The sequence below is a fragment of the Petromyzon marinus genome, chromosome 7, assembly GCF_048934315.1.
Source record: "Petromyzon marinus isolate PM22_M1 ecotype Great Lakes invasive population chromosome 7, UKy_Petmar_22M1.pri1.0, whole genome shotgun sequence".
Classification (NCBI taxonomy): domain Eukaryota; kingdom Metazoa; phylum Chordata; class Hyperoartia; order Petromyzontiformes; family Petromyzontidae; genus Petromyzon; species Petromyzon marinus.
This window is the reverse complement of record NC_133673.1, coordinates 8,734,441-8,749,087: the sequence shown is the minus strand read 5'-3', so window position 1 is coordinate 8,749,087 and position 14,647 is coordinate 8,734,441. Positions and strand designations below refer to the sequence as shown.

Here is a 14,647-nt window from a genome sequence, read left to right as displayed (position 1 = left end):
CACTTAGCAGAATTGGCTGCGTCAAAGCTGTCACCTTCGACGCCAGTTTATACTGCTGGGTGGACAGAGGCTGGGACATTCATTTAAAAAAACGTGGCCATTGTTTCAACTGCCGTTGAGTGTTTCATGTGTGTGTTTTGAATGTACACATGTTGTAGATGTGTTTACTCTAAGCTACCTTAAACAAGCCATCGCTTAGTTAACAGATTCATAGTAAAAAAAGTAATGGCATGCGTGTACAAAACGCTGTATCACGAGATTATGTGCAGCAGATGGCGCTATGGTATTAGACTCAATATTTTATATTTATTTTATTGAATCTCTTGTGAATATATTGCAACGTCTGCATATACGCATGTTTTATATTTGAACAATACAGCGTTTAATCTGTATTTGCAGTGACCAAATTATGGAAAGACAAGTATTCATAGAAGCACAACAATTAGGCAAATTCATATTTGAAAACCCTCCCCGTAGAGGCTATCAATTCTAGAATCTAAAATTAATATTTTTTTAATTGCCATTCATCCTCGTGAAACCTCAATGCAACGCAAGAGGAAGGTACAGATTTCAAACCATACGGCTTTTACACTATTCTATTGTTGCTAATGATGGCAACATGTTCAGGAGCTAAATGCCAATGTTGAGATGTGATAGCTACGGGAGGGATTCAGGAAAGAGTTCCTCTAGTTTTGCTACCCCTCCTCCTGCTCTGAGTGCAGACTGCAGTGAATTAATACATTGTCCATGTTTTGAGTTACATGGCCACATTCGCACTGTGGTGTGCCTTTGGTTGTCCATTAATGATGTGCACAGCAGCCTGTTGATGTGCTGTTGCGGTTGATGGTTACACCAGTGTCTTTGAGAAATCTCAAACCTTAGAAGGTGCGATGTTCAAGTTTGGAATGAGATCTTCCTGATCTGGGTGAGATTATTGGATGGTGACAGTACTGGAGTTGGGAGAGAGACACTGTTGAGGTCTTGGTTGATGGGTAGGTAGTTGTCACGTGTAAACTCCCTTTACAGTTTGCATGTCTCTGTGGATATTTGGTGGTCGAATGTTCGCCAGAACAGGGAGTCGGGAGATTGGTATCAGTGTTCCGGTAATGATGTGCATTGCGTTAATAAATTGTGCATCTCAAAGTTTTTTTGTACGAGCTCTCAGTCCAGGCAGGAGAACGATACTCTGAGTAGAGCAGTTTGCAGCACATCAGCTGAGATGCCCCAGGTCGTTCCTACAAGTTTTTTTTTATACCAAGGACATTATTGATTTGTTATTTTTTACAGATCTATTTTATGTGGGGCTTGAAGATCAGGGTTCTATCCATGATAACCTATAGATATCTTGGGAGTGGTGTTACAGCAAACTGAGCTACCACAGAAGCACACATCAAGGTTGGAATTTGATGCACGATTGCTCGTGTGGAAAGCTCGTGTGGTGGTTTTAGAGGGATTTGGTTAGTTTCCAGCAATAGAAGTATGCCTTACACAAGACGCATTACAACTAGCTTTCTCAATCTTTATTGGCTAATGGTTTGGAGTGAGCAAAATATGTAAAATAAATTGTTACATGGACATACTTTCTCGCCAGCAATTGTATAATTCATGTTTCACATGGCTAAGAGTTATTTTTTGTGAACTTTAAACTTGTTAATAGTTTCATTGTTCAAATGTTTGGTCCCGATGGCTACTCTAACCCATAATGTCTTGATAGTCTAGGATGGGTTCGCCGGCATAGTGCTTAGATGGGTGACCACCATGCAGGTGTATGGTGGTCACTACCTCAATAACATCTCTCGTTATTGCTTGAAGTCACGCAAGCCCATTTGCACCCATGCGCTTTACCTTAAACAATGTGAATTCAACCCTGATTTAGCCTGGAGAACTGAATGGAGTTCAAAAGACCTCACAAACACCTTTTGACAGATCTAACGCAGAAAATCCTTGGGTTTAGGTCCACCCTAAATCGTATGTGCACTAACCAATGGCAGATGCGGATACTTGATGTACAAATGGAAATTTAAAAACTCTCCATTGTGCGACTGTGATCATCCAGAACAATGTACGATCCACAAATACGATGGAGATACACTCCGCTGCTCTTGACGCGGTTATCTGGCTCGACCACGTGAATGTGAAATTGTAGCCGTTGCTCTGCACCTCAATCAGCCATACGAAATAAAGACTGTAATAGGCATTGTGGGCAGTAGGGGTCACTATATAAAAATCCACTGTTCTGCACTGTTCCCACCGTCGCCAACCAACACTGACCAGCATGAAGTATGGTCAAAATACCCCTCATGGCTGGCCCGCAAGGAATGGGGAGGCCCTCGTCTTAACGTGGATTTTACATAATAGGCTGGACATGTACAAAATTTGTTCAAATTGATTTTAAACAAATATACACAAACACTGGTTACAACGCAAACCGGTAACATTGAGACAACAATATTTCAACAAAATAGCAAATTGCAGTCATTTTCAGTCTCGTTTTTTTAAAAAATACATCTTTAATTTATCGTGCTGTTTTAGAAGGAGAAACCTTTTTTTTGTCTTACACTGCATTGGACAAAACAACATTGACTTGAACCAGCAAGGCATGTGAATTAATACTGTGAGCAAACTACGTACAGTCCTGCACTAGCTGTGACTTCAGATGAATGCTAAACCAACTGTAAAGCGATACTTAACAAGCTTAATTTTAGTCAAAAAAATAAGTTAAACCTATGCTCAAACATTGCTTGCGGCAGAAATATGTTCTTCCTTGATCCTATGGCAAATATCAAGGGGTGTAACGATTCTCTCCATTTACCCAGAAATTAAATGAATTACAATCTCATAATTTAATATAAGGATCAATTTGTTTTTGACGAGTGCTATTAATGTAAATGCCTCGAGTGATTGCAGGGGTTCGCAATAACTAATTTAAGCATATACAAATCAAAATACTGTACAGTAAAACTGCTGTCTGCGGACCTGTTACCCACGACTCCGATTTTCTGCAGGATCTGTAAAGTCGCCGATAGCTCCTATAATTGGAACGCCTTCCAATTAACATTTTCATGGATGGAGTCATACCGCAGATTTATCATATTGTTCATACATCGTTACAACCCTATCACGTACTGCATCGGCGAACGCCACCAACACTTGAGCCGAATTTGTTCCATTATTGCCACATGCATTTGTGCACTATCATATGACGTTACACGTACCTTGCACTTAAACACCCGTAGCTAGAACATTTGCGTTAAATTTACGGTTAACGCCATGAATAAACAGCAGCTGCACACGCTGGGGGTTTATTCAGCCACATTTTCACGCCGGATGCAACTGCCAGAGTGGCGCGCTAAGCACAGCACTGGTTTTTCTTCTCGCTTTGCCTCCTCACTCCGGAAAACTTTTCTGGCAGGTGCAGCACCTTCTCCTTGTGCCTGTCCTCCTGTTCCGTAAGTAACCTGTAAGGAGAGCAAGGCACAGAATCATCGCGGTGCCCAATCAAACAAACAAATATTTAAAAGGCATGGACTGAGAACTATCTGAAGAAATGTATGAAATAAAGTGTTGAAAACTACCGTGTGTATCTTTGTACAACACATCGATATATTGTACATGAAGGAAAAATATAAAATGCTCTGCGATAGAGATTTTGTATTCGCAGATTTGAAGCTCCGACGCACACCTGTTACCTATGGCAAAATTTTATTAAGCTCTGAATCATTGGCGTCATGATCCCATTTATATAAGAATATTAATACTATTCTCGGTTCTTTCGGTAAAGTCACGTAGAAGGGAAACAATAAAATAATAAAAATATAAAACAATAAAATTCTCACGACGTTTCGACTGCAACACAAGCAATCATCATCAGATGTGTGAAAACCACAGCAAGAAAATTTGAAAAAAGTGGCGGTTTTTTTTAACGTTAGCACCACGAAGAGCGATTTGGCAGTTTGTTCATGGTGGTGCTAACGTTAAAAAAAAACGCCACTTTTTTCAAATTTTCTTGCTGTGGTTTTCACACCTGATGATGAATGCTTGTGTTGCAGTCGAAACGTCGTGAGAATTTCATTGCTTTATATTTTTATTATTTTATTGTTTCCCTTCTACGTGACTTTACCGAAAGAACCAAGAATATGAATCCCTGCAGTCACGAAAGCTTTAAACCAAAATATTAATACTGATGAAAGAGTAATTTACAGTCCGGTGTCAAAACACTGCTGCAGGAAGGCTTCCACGCATGGCGTCGCTCATGGAGGTTGTTTGAGCCTCATACTTCCAGCTGGTCAGTGTGGGTTGGTGAAGCAAGGGGAGGGAGCCAGGGCCAGTTCAAATATCATTGGTTGTAGCCATGGACATGAATTGAACTGAGACCGCCGTTCCCCGAAATGTCACCTATTATATAATTTTATTTTTAATGCAGCGCCAAGTGACCAATGTGTTTCGATCGCAGAGTGTGTGGTAGAGTGTGCAAACCACTGTGCCACCACTCCACCCTAATGCACATGTACTATGTTTATCACAAAGGACAACCTCTGGGCCAGTGTTATGTACTATAAAGGGTAATTGCTAAGGGCCAGACTAAGGCTGAATATTTTCAATTGCAAGAACAAGCCAAGGCCAAAACTGTTCAATTAATCGGGACAGAGCCGCAATTTAGTCTTCCCATAATTGGCTTGTGGCTTAGGCAATCCAAGTAGTCATGACATTGGAACCTTTAAATAATGAAGGTAGGTTTTTAAAACTGGTATAGAAACGGGGGTTAATATTTATTATTTTACGTGACATTCTGCCAATTTCCCAATGTCAAGCAGTTAAATTTATGTCACTATTGTAATAGTAGGCTTCACAAAGCCTTGCAATGGCAATGATGATTGCTATTGGTTATTAAGTGATCACCATTGTCTCGTTAATGGGGCTATTTGATTATTCCACTGCAGTGTGTGTGTGTGAATATGGCTAATTTCAGGTTAACATATTTTAACAACGTAGGTAATATGAATCATTATTTTGTTTGGTTCATGTATAATTACTCAGGAAAGCCTCAAAGTGTCTGAGCTGCTTGGGAATTTACCCAACTTAGCCACAAAGAGATAACACTTGAATTCTCCAGGCTGACAACCGACTTACTGTACTTCCCTCTATGCATGCCACCTTGTAGCATGCAATTGTAGGACCATCTCAGCACATTATCGTCCCCACAGTACAAGCCATGTTCATGCCTGTTAGTTTGTTTCACCTGGCCATGTGCGCGATGGGTTCCTCTATGTTCAGTGCCAGTCTCGCGCTGCACTCGTAAAACACTGCTCCGTACTCCTGGAAGGTAAACAGATTCAACAAGAAACCACGACCGGCATTGAACAGGGAAATTGCAAACTCAGCCACTGCAGCATCCCATGAAAACATGCAACGTTGGGCCAACATTGGTAATGTGGTTTAATTGTTGGACCACCATTGGTCCAACGTTAATTCAACGGTTCACGTTCACTAAATACCATCTAAAGCGCTTCCCACGTTTTAAATATCACGTCAGAAGGGTGAACCACAGTGTTCTAGAACAGGCCTAGGAGGAGGGAAGACTAATTAGAACACTCCATAAAAGGAAATATATGTGGATTGGGCACATTTTTAGAAGTGAAAGTTTAATGAAGGGGCTTCTGGGAGAACGGATGATGTGAAATAGGCCAAGATGCAAAAAAGGCTGTTCTATGACTTATAGGAATGGGGTACGTATAGTGAAATTAATAAGAAAGCTCAAGATCAGAGTAGTGCATTTGAGCCCTGCCAATATTGAACACGAGTCTCCACCATCAGTAATCAGCATTTAAGTGTAAAATCATGCAGAGTATGAAAAAGTAAGCATGGACAAATTTAATTAATGTTAGTTAAAAGTCTCTCACTGTGGACAAATATATTCTTGCAATTCAATATGAGGGGTAAAAGTGACCATGCTCTGTTTAAAAAATGTGTTTTTACATGTATAATTACCATTTGCCCTCAACATTGTTTTTCCATCGAGAACATAAATAAATGCAGTGACAGCTTACATCTTCATGAGGGCAAGGTGACATTGGTGGTTGACATCGAGAGAAGGCTAAGATATATATAACTCTTTCTTGTAAGTCATTGGCTGGTTATAAATCATGCCCTCAATTATACGTACACAATAAATCGGATCCTTTTTTTGTCAATTTACTACTTATAAAAATAACAATGATAATTGATCGTGCACAACATTTATTTAAACAAATATACAGACGTTGAACCAAGTCAGGAGAGACTGGATGTGCACTCGGGTTTCAGTGAATGTTTGTGATTTGCACTCTGGTTGTGTAAGAAGTGATCGAGTTTTCGCTGTTTTGGCCGATTGAGCATTTACCTACCTCAGCGAGCCTCTTGCCCTCCGCGGTGCTTACGAGACGGCCCTCGTCCTCCACCGCGTCCGTTTTGTTGCCGAGCAAAAACACGACCACGTCCTCCTCCACCTTCTCCTGCAAGACACCAGCAGCACGGACTCAGCTCACCAGTAAACATGGAACGTTGTACCAACGTTGGCCCGATGGATTTGAACGCTAAAGTCGATGAAGCAGGGTTCATTTATTCCAACTGTTGCACACTCAAAATGAAGGACGTGGGCAGGTGCTCCAAATCGAGGGCAAACACATTTATTGTGGTCAGTCGGTAAAATGCAACAGCACGTGGTGTCACACAGCAATCCTCAACCGAGTCGCCGTTAACCACGTGACTGGTGTACAAGTCAGGTTACTCAACAACCCTGCCAGACACCTACAGGCCCTACTCAGTATCGCATGCTGGTGTACACACGTGCATTGATGTACTGCCCAGCACATAAGGGCCTTCACAAAAGCACACTTTATTGTTGCACCAGGAAATAATTAAAAGAGTAGTCCATTCCTGATGTGCCACACAAGGTTTTTTTTATTAATAACTAGCTCTTGCCACGCGTTTTTATGGGATACACAACCAGCATGGAGGGTGGGTGGGGAGGTGGTGTAACGTCAGCATGATGCACAAACCCGCTCAACCCTGTGGGATGCAGTTGACAGCATCATGCAGGTGTGAGCAGTGATGTCACCCATGCATCAGCCAGCCAGGTAGCCAGGCAACCAGCCAGCCAGCAAAACTTTTTTTTTTAAAATATAACACTATAGTCTTTGTATACTCAACGACAACCTGTGGAATTTTAGTCACATTGTAAGTCTGTGGCTTTCATTTAGTCATTCAGTCTTTCTCTTCATGTCGTCGACGAAAACAGGCAAAGAAGGGTCCACTTCATGAATTTTTTGTGTGAGGGATGCACAATTCCCCACCGCTCCCACAGTATTATCAAGTAAACCACCCAGTGAATTCGGAAATTTTGTTGATGTACCTGCACCGTATAGCCAATTAACACTTTCTTAGCCTGGATCTTCATTCAGTATTACGCAAGTGCTGGAATTAAAAATGTGTTGTACGCATTTTTAATGCAACATTTTAACAGTTGAAATATAGAAAATGGCCAATTAAAAAGGAAAACATCTTCTATATTTGACTTGTAAAATTCGACACGAGCTAAAAATAATTGTACATGTTAACTCATATTTAATTTTTACGCAATGAGGGTGAATTATATGTCACTTGAAGGGATCTCAGAGGTAGCTCTGTGATGTCCACTTCTGCAGACCATTCTCTAACACATGGCCTGCACTGCTCTTTGAGAAATCTGAGTGGATAATTAATCTTGTGACGTGACACCGATAGCTGAAATCGGAACACAATTGTGGGGAAATTACAAAATTTACAACTAAAACGTACCTGAAGGCTGATGATCCAGTTCCGTACGGATTTAAAGGTAAACTCGTTGGTTATGTCGTACATCACCAGCACACCATCTGCTTTGCGGAAGTACTGCTTGGTGATACTGCGGAACCTGCAAAGAGCAACAACAAATAATGGGTAGATGAAGATGATGAAAGTTAAGATCAATGTTTGAGGATAGAAGTCATCGCAAGTTGCAGCAGAGGCTGAATGATTCGGTACTCCATTGCACTACTGCAGTTCTGAAAGTATTGATCAACGTTATGGACAGACTTACTCTTTTTTGTAAATTAAAGCACTTATTCCACCAACATTATAAACTGGTAGAACTTCAAATCAATTATGACTTTTATATTATTTAAGCTTCTGATTTCCCTTTCTGCCATATCTGAGTACTGTGCTATTACAATCGTGGGATTCAATGTTATGATTAGCACGGTTGGCTACGCACGGTGCGAAAGAAGTTCAACATACATACAAATCCATCGAGGAAATAAAGTACAGTAGTACTCTTTATTATCCACGAGCAGATTATCTGGCTTCCCTATTAACCATGCTTCCGGGGTTGACATATGTTTTTATGTGAACTCGTTAAATTATTCGCTGCTCCTCACTCATCGAGGGTCAGCGACTAAGTCCACGTGAATGCAGAGATGTCAGCAAATTAACATATTACTTTAATACATAATAACAAAAAACCAAGAGCATTCTATGTCTTCACCCCCACTCTACAGAGGCAAACATTAAATACAGTGCATTTTATGTCCTAAGTTTCATATGATTATCTGTTTTTTATTACATTATCCAGGCCACCCAGGGCACCCCCCCCCCCCCCAACCCCATTACTTCAGGTAATCGAAAGTGACTTTACCGAAAGAACCAAAGAGTGTACATTTCAATGTCAACAAACGAATAAAATGCTACAAATGCAATGACCTTTATTCTAAACCATTTACTAATGGTATATAGTCAGCGCGTATAGATTTTCCCCACTTGGTATTCAATTAATCGTTGCAACGCAGGGTCGGAAGTTGATTTAAGAATCTGTAGGGGATGTAGTCACGTCCTCTACTGACTGGAGGGTCACAAAAACCCATAAAATTACAGCATACACACTTTACAAAGAACTGATTACGACGTACCCATTTCGATGCGTGCATGGTAAACTTAATCGATGCATCGTTACACTCCTAATATGCTATACTTTAATTTGTACACTTCATGTGAAATTCCCCACCCCTTGAAACCATGTGCAAATGTTAAATTATGGCAATGTAAAAAATGTGAGCATACTTAATTTAAAGCTTTCGTGACTGCAGGAATTCATACTCTTGGGTCTTTCCGTCAAGTCACGTGATCTATTATTATTTTATTTACGTGACTTGACCGAAAAACCCAAGAGTATGTGACCATACTGTCAGGTTAATTTGATAATATTGCTAAAAGGTACAGCCCTGCAAATTTGCGAGCTCTCTCGCCACCAGCGGCAGAAGGGCCTCCATTAAACAGAGCTTTTGAGGTTATCGTGGTCTACTCTTCCACACTGGTTAGACATCTTGAAAGAAGTCGCAGCATCCATACTCTACCTCACCACACGCACGTGCTGCCGATTGACTCTGGCGAATTCATTTAAACAACTGCATGGACAGAGGTGCGAGGATTAGTTTTAATTTCCGAGCTGGGAGATCGAATCAGCGACTTCTGGAATGCAAATCTTGTGTGCTAACAATTACACTCTGTCAGGTTCCATCACCTTTTCATAGCCTGTGTAAATATTTAAAAGTGTGAGGCTATTAAAGTAATGATTGTTCGATCAGACTGTTGGGGTAATATAGCTTTTGGCAATTTTAATACTATTTGCAATCCTACGTCTCATATCCGACTCACGAGGGACTGGTATATAGGCGGGTACGTGTCAAAAGGTTCAATAATTGAACATCCATAGAAAATTAGGGAGAGCATGCGTAAATAGGTTACTGGACTAAAATAAAGCACAAATCGTTTCAATAAAGTACACAAAATCCATGATGTGATTCCTGACATGCAATACCCTGGTGTCTACAAACTGAGCTGTGGTTGCAGACGCAGTTATATTGGGGAAACGAAACGACATGTACGGATCGTGTCTGTGAACACAAGGCGGATCTGAAACACGGTAAGACCAATACCTCTGCCATTGCTGATCATTGTTTTAATGCTGTGGGCTCACACGAAATTGATTTTTCCAAGACGGAGGTACTCTGCAAACCTACCGGCTCCCTTCAGAGATTTGTTCCAGATATATAAACACAGACACAACTTTAACCGAGAGGATGGGTACAAACTGAGCAATCATTGGAAGGACGTTATTAACCAGGTAAAGTCTTAACTGACTGTGATGTTTCCATCCAACCTGCATACGTCAGCTGTTATTTCGACTCTGTCTCTCTCTCTCTCTATGCCTCTCTCTTAGATCTCTCATGCTCACAAATGCTCTCCTATATTTTTATTTATTTAAATCTTTCGTGACTGCAGGGATTCATATTCTTGGTTCTTTCGGTAAAGTCACGTAGAAGCGAAGCAATAAAATAAAAATATAAAACAATATTGTTTTATTTTATTGTTTCCCTTCTACGTGACTTTAAGGAAAGAACCAAGAATATGCTCTCCTATATGTTAGACGTAAGTTAAAGTACGCAAGATTACGATTACATTGCTGCGTGTGAAGGGGCCCCACGTGTGAAGATCTGTAGAAATTGACAGTTGCGCTATACAAAAAATACCGTACCGGGCGGTTAAATCGGTCATGGCGGATATGTGACAGTCGGATATGCGACGTTGTACTGAGCTGGCAGAGCCATTGACTTACCTCTCCTGCCCTGCTGTGTCCCAAAGCTGCAAAGCGATACGAAAATCTCCCACGGTGAGGGTCTTGATGTGGTAATCCACTCCTGCCGATCACGCGGAATGTTGTCATGAGAAATTCAACCAAAGTCGGTTAGTGGCCAACGTGACATCCTCTAAACAAGCACTATCGTCTAAAACATGGCCCTGTGACAATGTAAAACAAGGAGAACATACATTTTCCCAAATATTTACAATTGAGTGAAATTTTGCTGTGAAATTAAGTTGACAAAGCATGTTTATTACAGTTTAAATGAAGATCAAAAGGGTAATTAGTCATTTGTTTGCTCATAATATGCGTAGCACATTGTATGCATACACATACTGACATGTTCATTTTTATTCCAATTGATTTATTTTTAAACGACAGTTTCAAACACTTCACATCTATGGCAACAAAAACATAAATCAATATGTATTGATGTTCACACAGAATTTTACATGGTCCTGTCAGCATTTCTTTTCGAGAAAATGACCGTGACATGCTACTGAAATATCTCCAACTGAAAGCCCTTCTCTTTTCCAAAATATCTCAGCTTGAGAAATGCGCAAGCCCTTGCCAATCCACTGCTGGATGCAGACATCCCCAAGCATTCCTCGTCATAGGGGCTGTTTGATTATACGTCGCAACGGTGTGGTTGGTAAGGGAAAGTTGGGCCACTACCAGTCCAAATATCACTCACCACAGATATCAGCCATGGCTGGCAATGAAACCCGGGTCGCTCGGTTCACTGCATGTGCACTAACCACTGCGTCACAACCTCACCTTCGGGTCAAAGATAGCAATGAATCAGGCTGCTGAACTTTACGTTTCAGCAATTTTATATTTACATGTGATAACGTTCGCAAGTGTTTCTTGGAGTTATCGTATTTCTTTTACTATTTCTTTACCATCCAGGAGGATGATTTCGAAAACCATTTAAAGTAACGCTCCAATTTCTCTAAAAGCCCCTTTATGTCTGCCCTGCATGTGACATGCGTAGGGCAATGGATTTAGCAGAGTAGCAGCGAGCTCAAAATCCGTACACAGGCTTCTGTGCTGACATGAAAAGGACTCATGACCCGTTGTGAAGTTTTTGAAGTAAAGCTTTCCATAGGAGGCTGGTAAGCAGCAAATATACGGTGATACCATAAATACATGAATAAACACTTTTGTTTTCAAACAGTGAAGGTCTACTATTTAAATCTTGACTTAAAGCTTTCGTGACTGCATGAATTCATATTCTTTGGGTCTTTCGGTAAAGCCATGTAGAGAGAAAAAATAACAAAAATCTAAATCACGACGTTTCGATCACAACACAAGCAATCGTCTTCAGGTGAACGATTGCTTGTGTTGCGATCGAAACGTCGTGATTTAGATTTTTGTCATTTTTTCTATCTACGTGGCTTTAACGAAAGACCCAAAGAATATGGTCTACCATTTAGTTGCGTCAGTTGGCAATTGATAGCATTCCGTAAGTGGCGTGACATCAGAATGTTTAATGATGCAGATGGCCTTACCAATAGTGGCACAGATGCCGGGAAGAAAGCGCTTCTGGCAGAGCTGCTGGATGAAGCAACTCTTCCCTACGCCAGACTCACCAACAAGAACAACCTTGAAAATCCGGTCAGGTGGCATCTGTCCACACCCTAATTCCTGTGAAACCGAAGGATTGCACCTTTTGTTTTCTATTTGACGAGCTGGTAATTGTACGTTTCAAATAATCCTTGTGCATGTGTTTTCGTTACTCTTTTTTTATGTATGTAGTAACATAGAATTTGTCACTTAGCAGCATAGCACTGGCTGCTGGCAGGGAAGGAGATCTGCAGCTTGTAGCAGCCCTGACTGACAGCAGGCCACGTGATAGACCCGAGAGGGATCTGGGGAAAGTTACGGAAGGGGCACATCGGGAACCCGCTCGTAGGTTCCAGAAGGGGGCGTGGCCGGGGCGAAGCCAGGCCACGCTGAGAGTATAAGAGGGGTCCCAGGAGGGGACCTCAGGGCTGTCGTTTGGACTGGGATCCCTGTCATTGCTGTTGAAGATCGTCACCATCATCGCTGTCGTCTCTCTGCCTTCATCACTGTCGTCATCTGATATTGCGCCGCTAGACAGTAGTTGGCTGTCTTAGTTCAGCGCCATCAGTGTCAGATGGCTAGCATTGTGTGTAGGCTAGAAACCAGCGTAGAGTTGCGTATAAGCGAGAAACAGAGGAGAGTGTGTAACAGTGTAGGGTGTGTATTGAACAAAGTGTGCTCGGTGTTATTTAAAGAACTGCCTCTAAGAAGTTATGTCTCCAAGCCAGTCACTACACATATACTGTACAGTATATGGGCGTCATCTGGTCGAGCACCAATTGGGTCGAGGCTCAAAAGAAAGCCGTCCGTCCCTTGGTGTGGACCATTCAGTTTCAAGGACAGTGCATATATTATCAAAGTATGATTTTTGTTTGCATTTTGACTGCAGGTATTGTGGTTAATGCAGACATTAATCATCATAAAAAGGTTTCAGTTTTGTTGCCAGAAAAAAGGAGAAACACCCTATTATTATATTTTGGTACTGGCAAAGGAGGTCTAATGATGTAGATGCTCACCCCAAGCCCTCATTACTTTGATAGTGCATTGTCTTTGAGCTGTACGCCTTTTGGCGTCATCTGGTCGAGCACCAATTGGGTCAAGGCTCAAAAGAAAGCCGTCCCTTGGTGTGGACCAATCAGTTTCAAGGACAATGCATATATTATCATAGTATGTTTTTTTTGCATTTTGACTGCAGGTATTGTGGTTAATGCAGACATGAATCCTTGTAAAAAGGTTTCAGTTTTGTTGCCAGAAAAAAAGAGGGAAAACCCTATTATTATGGCGATAACTACACGAACATGGGTTGTCTTGAGTGTTTAACTGCAAAAAAAACGGAGGCATTTAGTGTTTCCCAGGACAGCTACCGGAAAGAGTGTTGATGCGAGAAAAACCAGGACAAGTGAGCTTTTGTGGCACCTGGTATTCTTTGCCTGCTGGACATCCGCGCGGCGTCCCTGGCAGGCCTCCAGTGGACTCTGCTTCATCTTCCTCCTCCTCCTCATCGTCCTCTACCTGGACCTGAGACTCAATGGCAGCTGTAGATGAATCCTCACTGCACTGGTTAACGTTCTGCGCCGCTGTTTGTCGGTAAAGAATGCTTCTGTGGAGATGGACAAAGTGCGGTGATGGCACAGGAGAAATGTCATTGGCATGAGTTGGCTGCATCAATTCGTTAGCAGGCAGGGTTGTTATGGTTGACAGTCTGGCCAAACTTGGGATATCGCAATGAAATGTGTTTACATGATTAAAGAATGTGGTGAATAACAAATGAGGTAATACATGGTTGCTGTGCCTCCCTTAGTTGGTGCTTCCACTGTTTCCCAAAGTCTATAACTTGACATTTTTCAAGGATCAAAATTACACTATATTCGGTAAAGTCATGTAGATAGGTTCAAAGAAACTAACAAAAAACTACAATGTTTCGATCGTAACACAAGCGGTCGTCTTCAGGAAAAGGGGGGTTAGCTTCCAAGGCAAACTGTTTATAAGGGTTTGAAATGGGCGTAGCCCAAATGTCAGCAGCCAATGATAATGTAAGTGGTGGGCAGCCAACCCGAAGGGCTGGCAGGTGAAAAATTAGCATGTTAAAGAGAGATTCGCATATTCTTGGTTCTTTCGGTAAAGTCACGTAGAAGGGAAACAATAAAATAATAAAAATAATTGTTTCCCTTCTACGTGACTTTACCGAAAGAACCGAGAATATGAATCCCTGCAGTCACGGTAGCTTTAAATCAGAGATTAGCATGTTAATGGGAGATCGCAGAGCCGCAGCGAAGGGGTCGGCGCGCGAAATGACTGTGAAAGCGCAAAGTTTTTCTTTGAACCTATCTACGTGACTTTACTGAAAGACCAAATAATATGAATTCCTGCAGTTACGAAAGCTTTAAGTCA

General features: G+C 41.5%; 1 protein-coding gene across 8 annotated transcripts in view; it reads right to left on the bottom strand.

Moving 5' to 3' along the window:
• Positions 1-1,505: 1,505 nt before the first annotated feature.
• The window catches only part of LOC116939920 (EF-hand calcium-binding domain-containing protein 4B-like), a 53,540-nt gene continuing 40,398 nt past the window's right edge, over positions 1,506-14,647 (bottom strand). For 7 of the 8 annotated variants that reach the window (XM_076065331.1, XM_032948969.2, XM_032948968.2 and 4 more), the window contains 7 exons: positions 13,673-13,856; positions 12,202-12,337; positions 10,667-10,748; positions 7,816-7,930; positions 6,384-6,491; positions 5,240-5,316; positions 1,506-3,458 (listed from right to left, as the gene is read on the bottom strand). In XM_076065331.1, coding sequence (XP_075921446.1) covers positions 3,350-3,458; positions 5,240-5,316; positions 6,384-6,491; positions 7,816-7,930; positions 10,667-10,748; positions 12,202-12,337; positions 13,673-13,856 — 811 coding nt within the window. In that variant the 3' untranslated portion in view covers positions 1,506-3,349. The remainder of the gene's footprint in view (positions 3,459-5,239; positions 5,317-6,383; positions 6,492-7,815; positions 7,931-10,666; positions 10,749-12,201; positions 12,338-13,672; positions 13,857-14,647) is intronic. The other variant, XM_032948972.2, reaches the window with a different exon arrangement.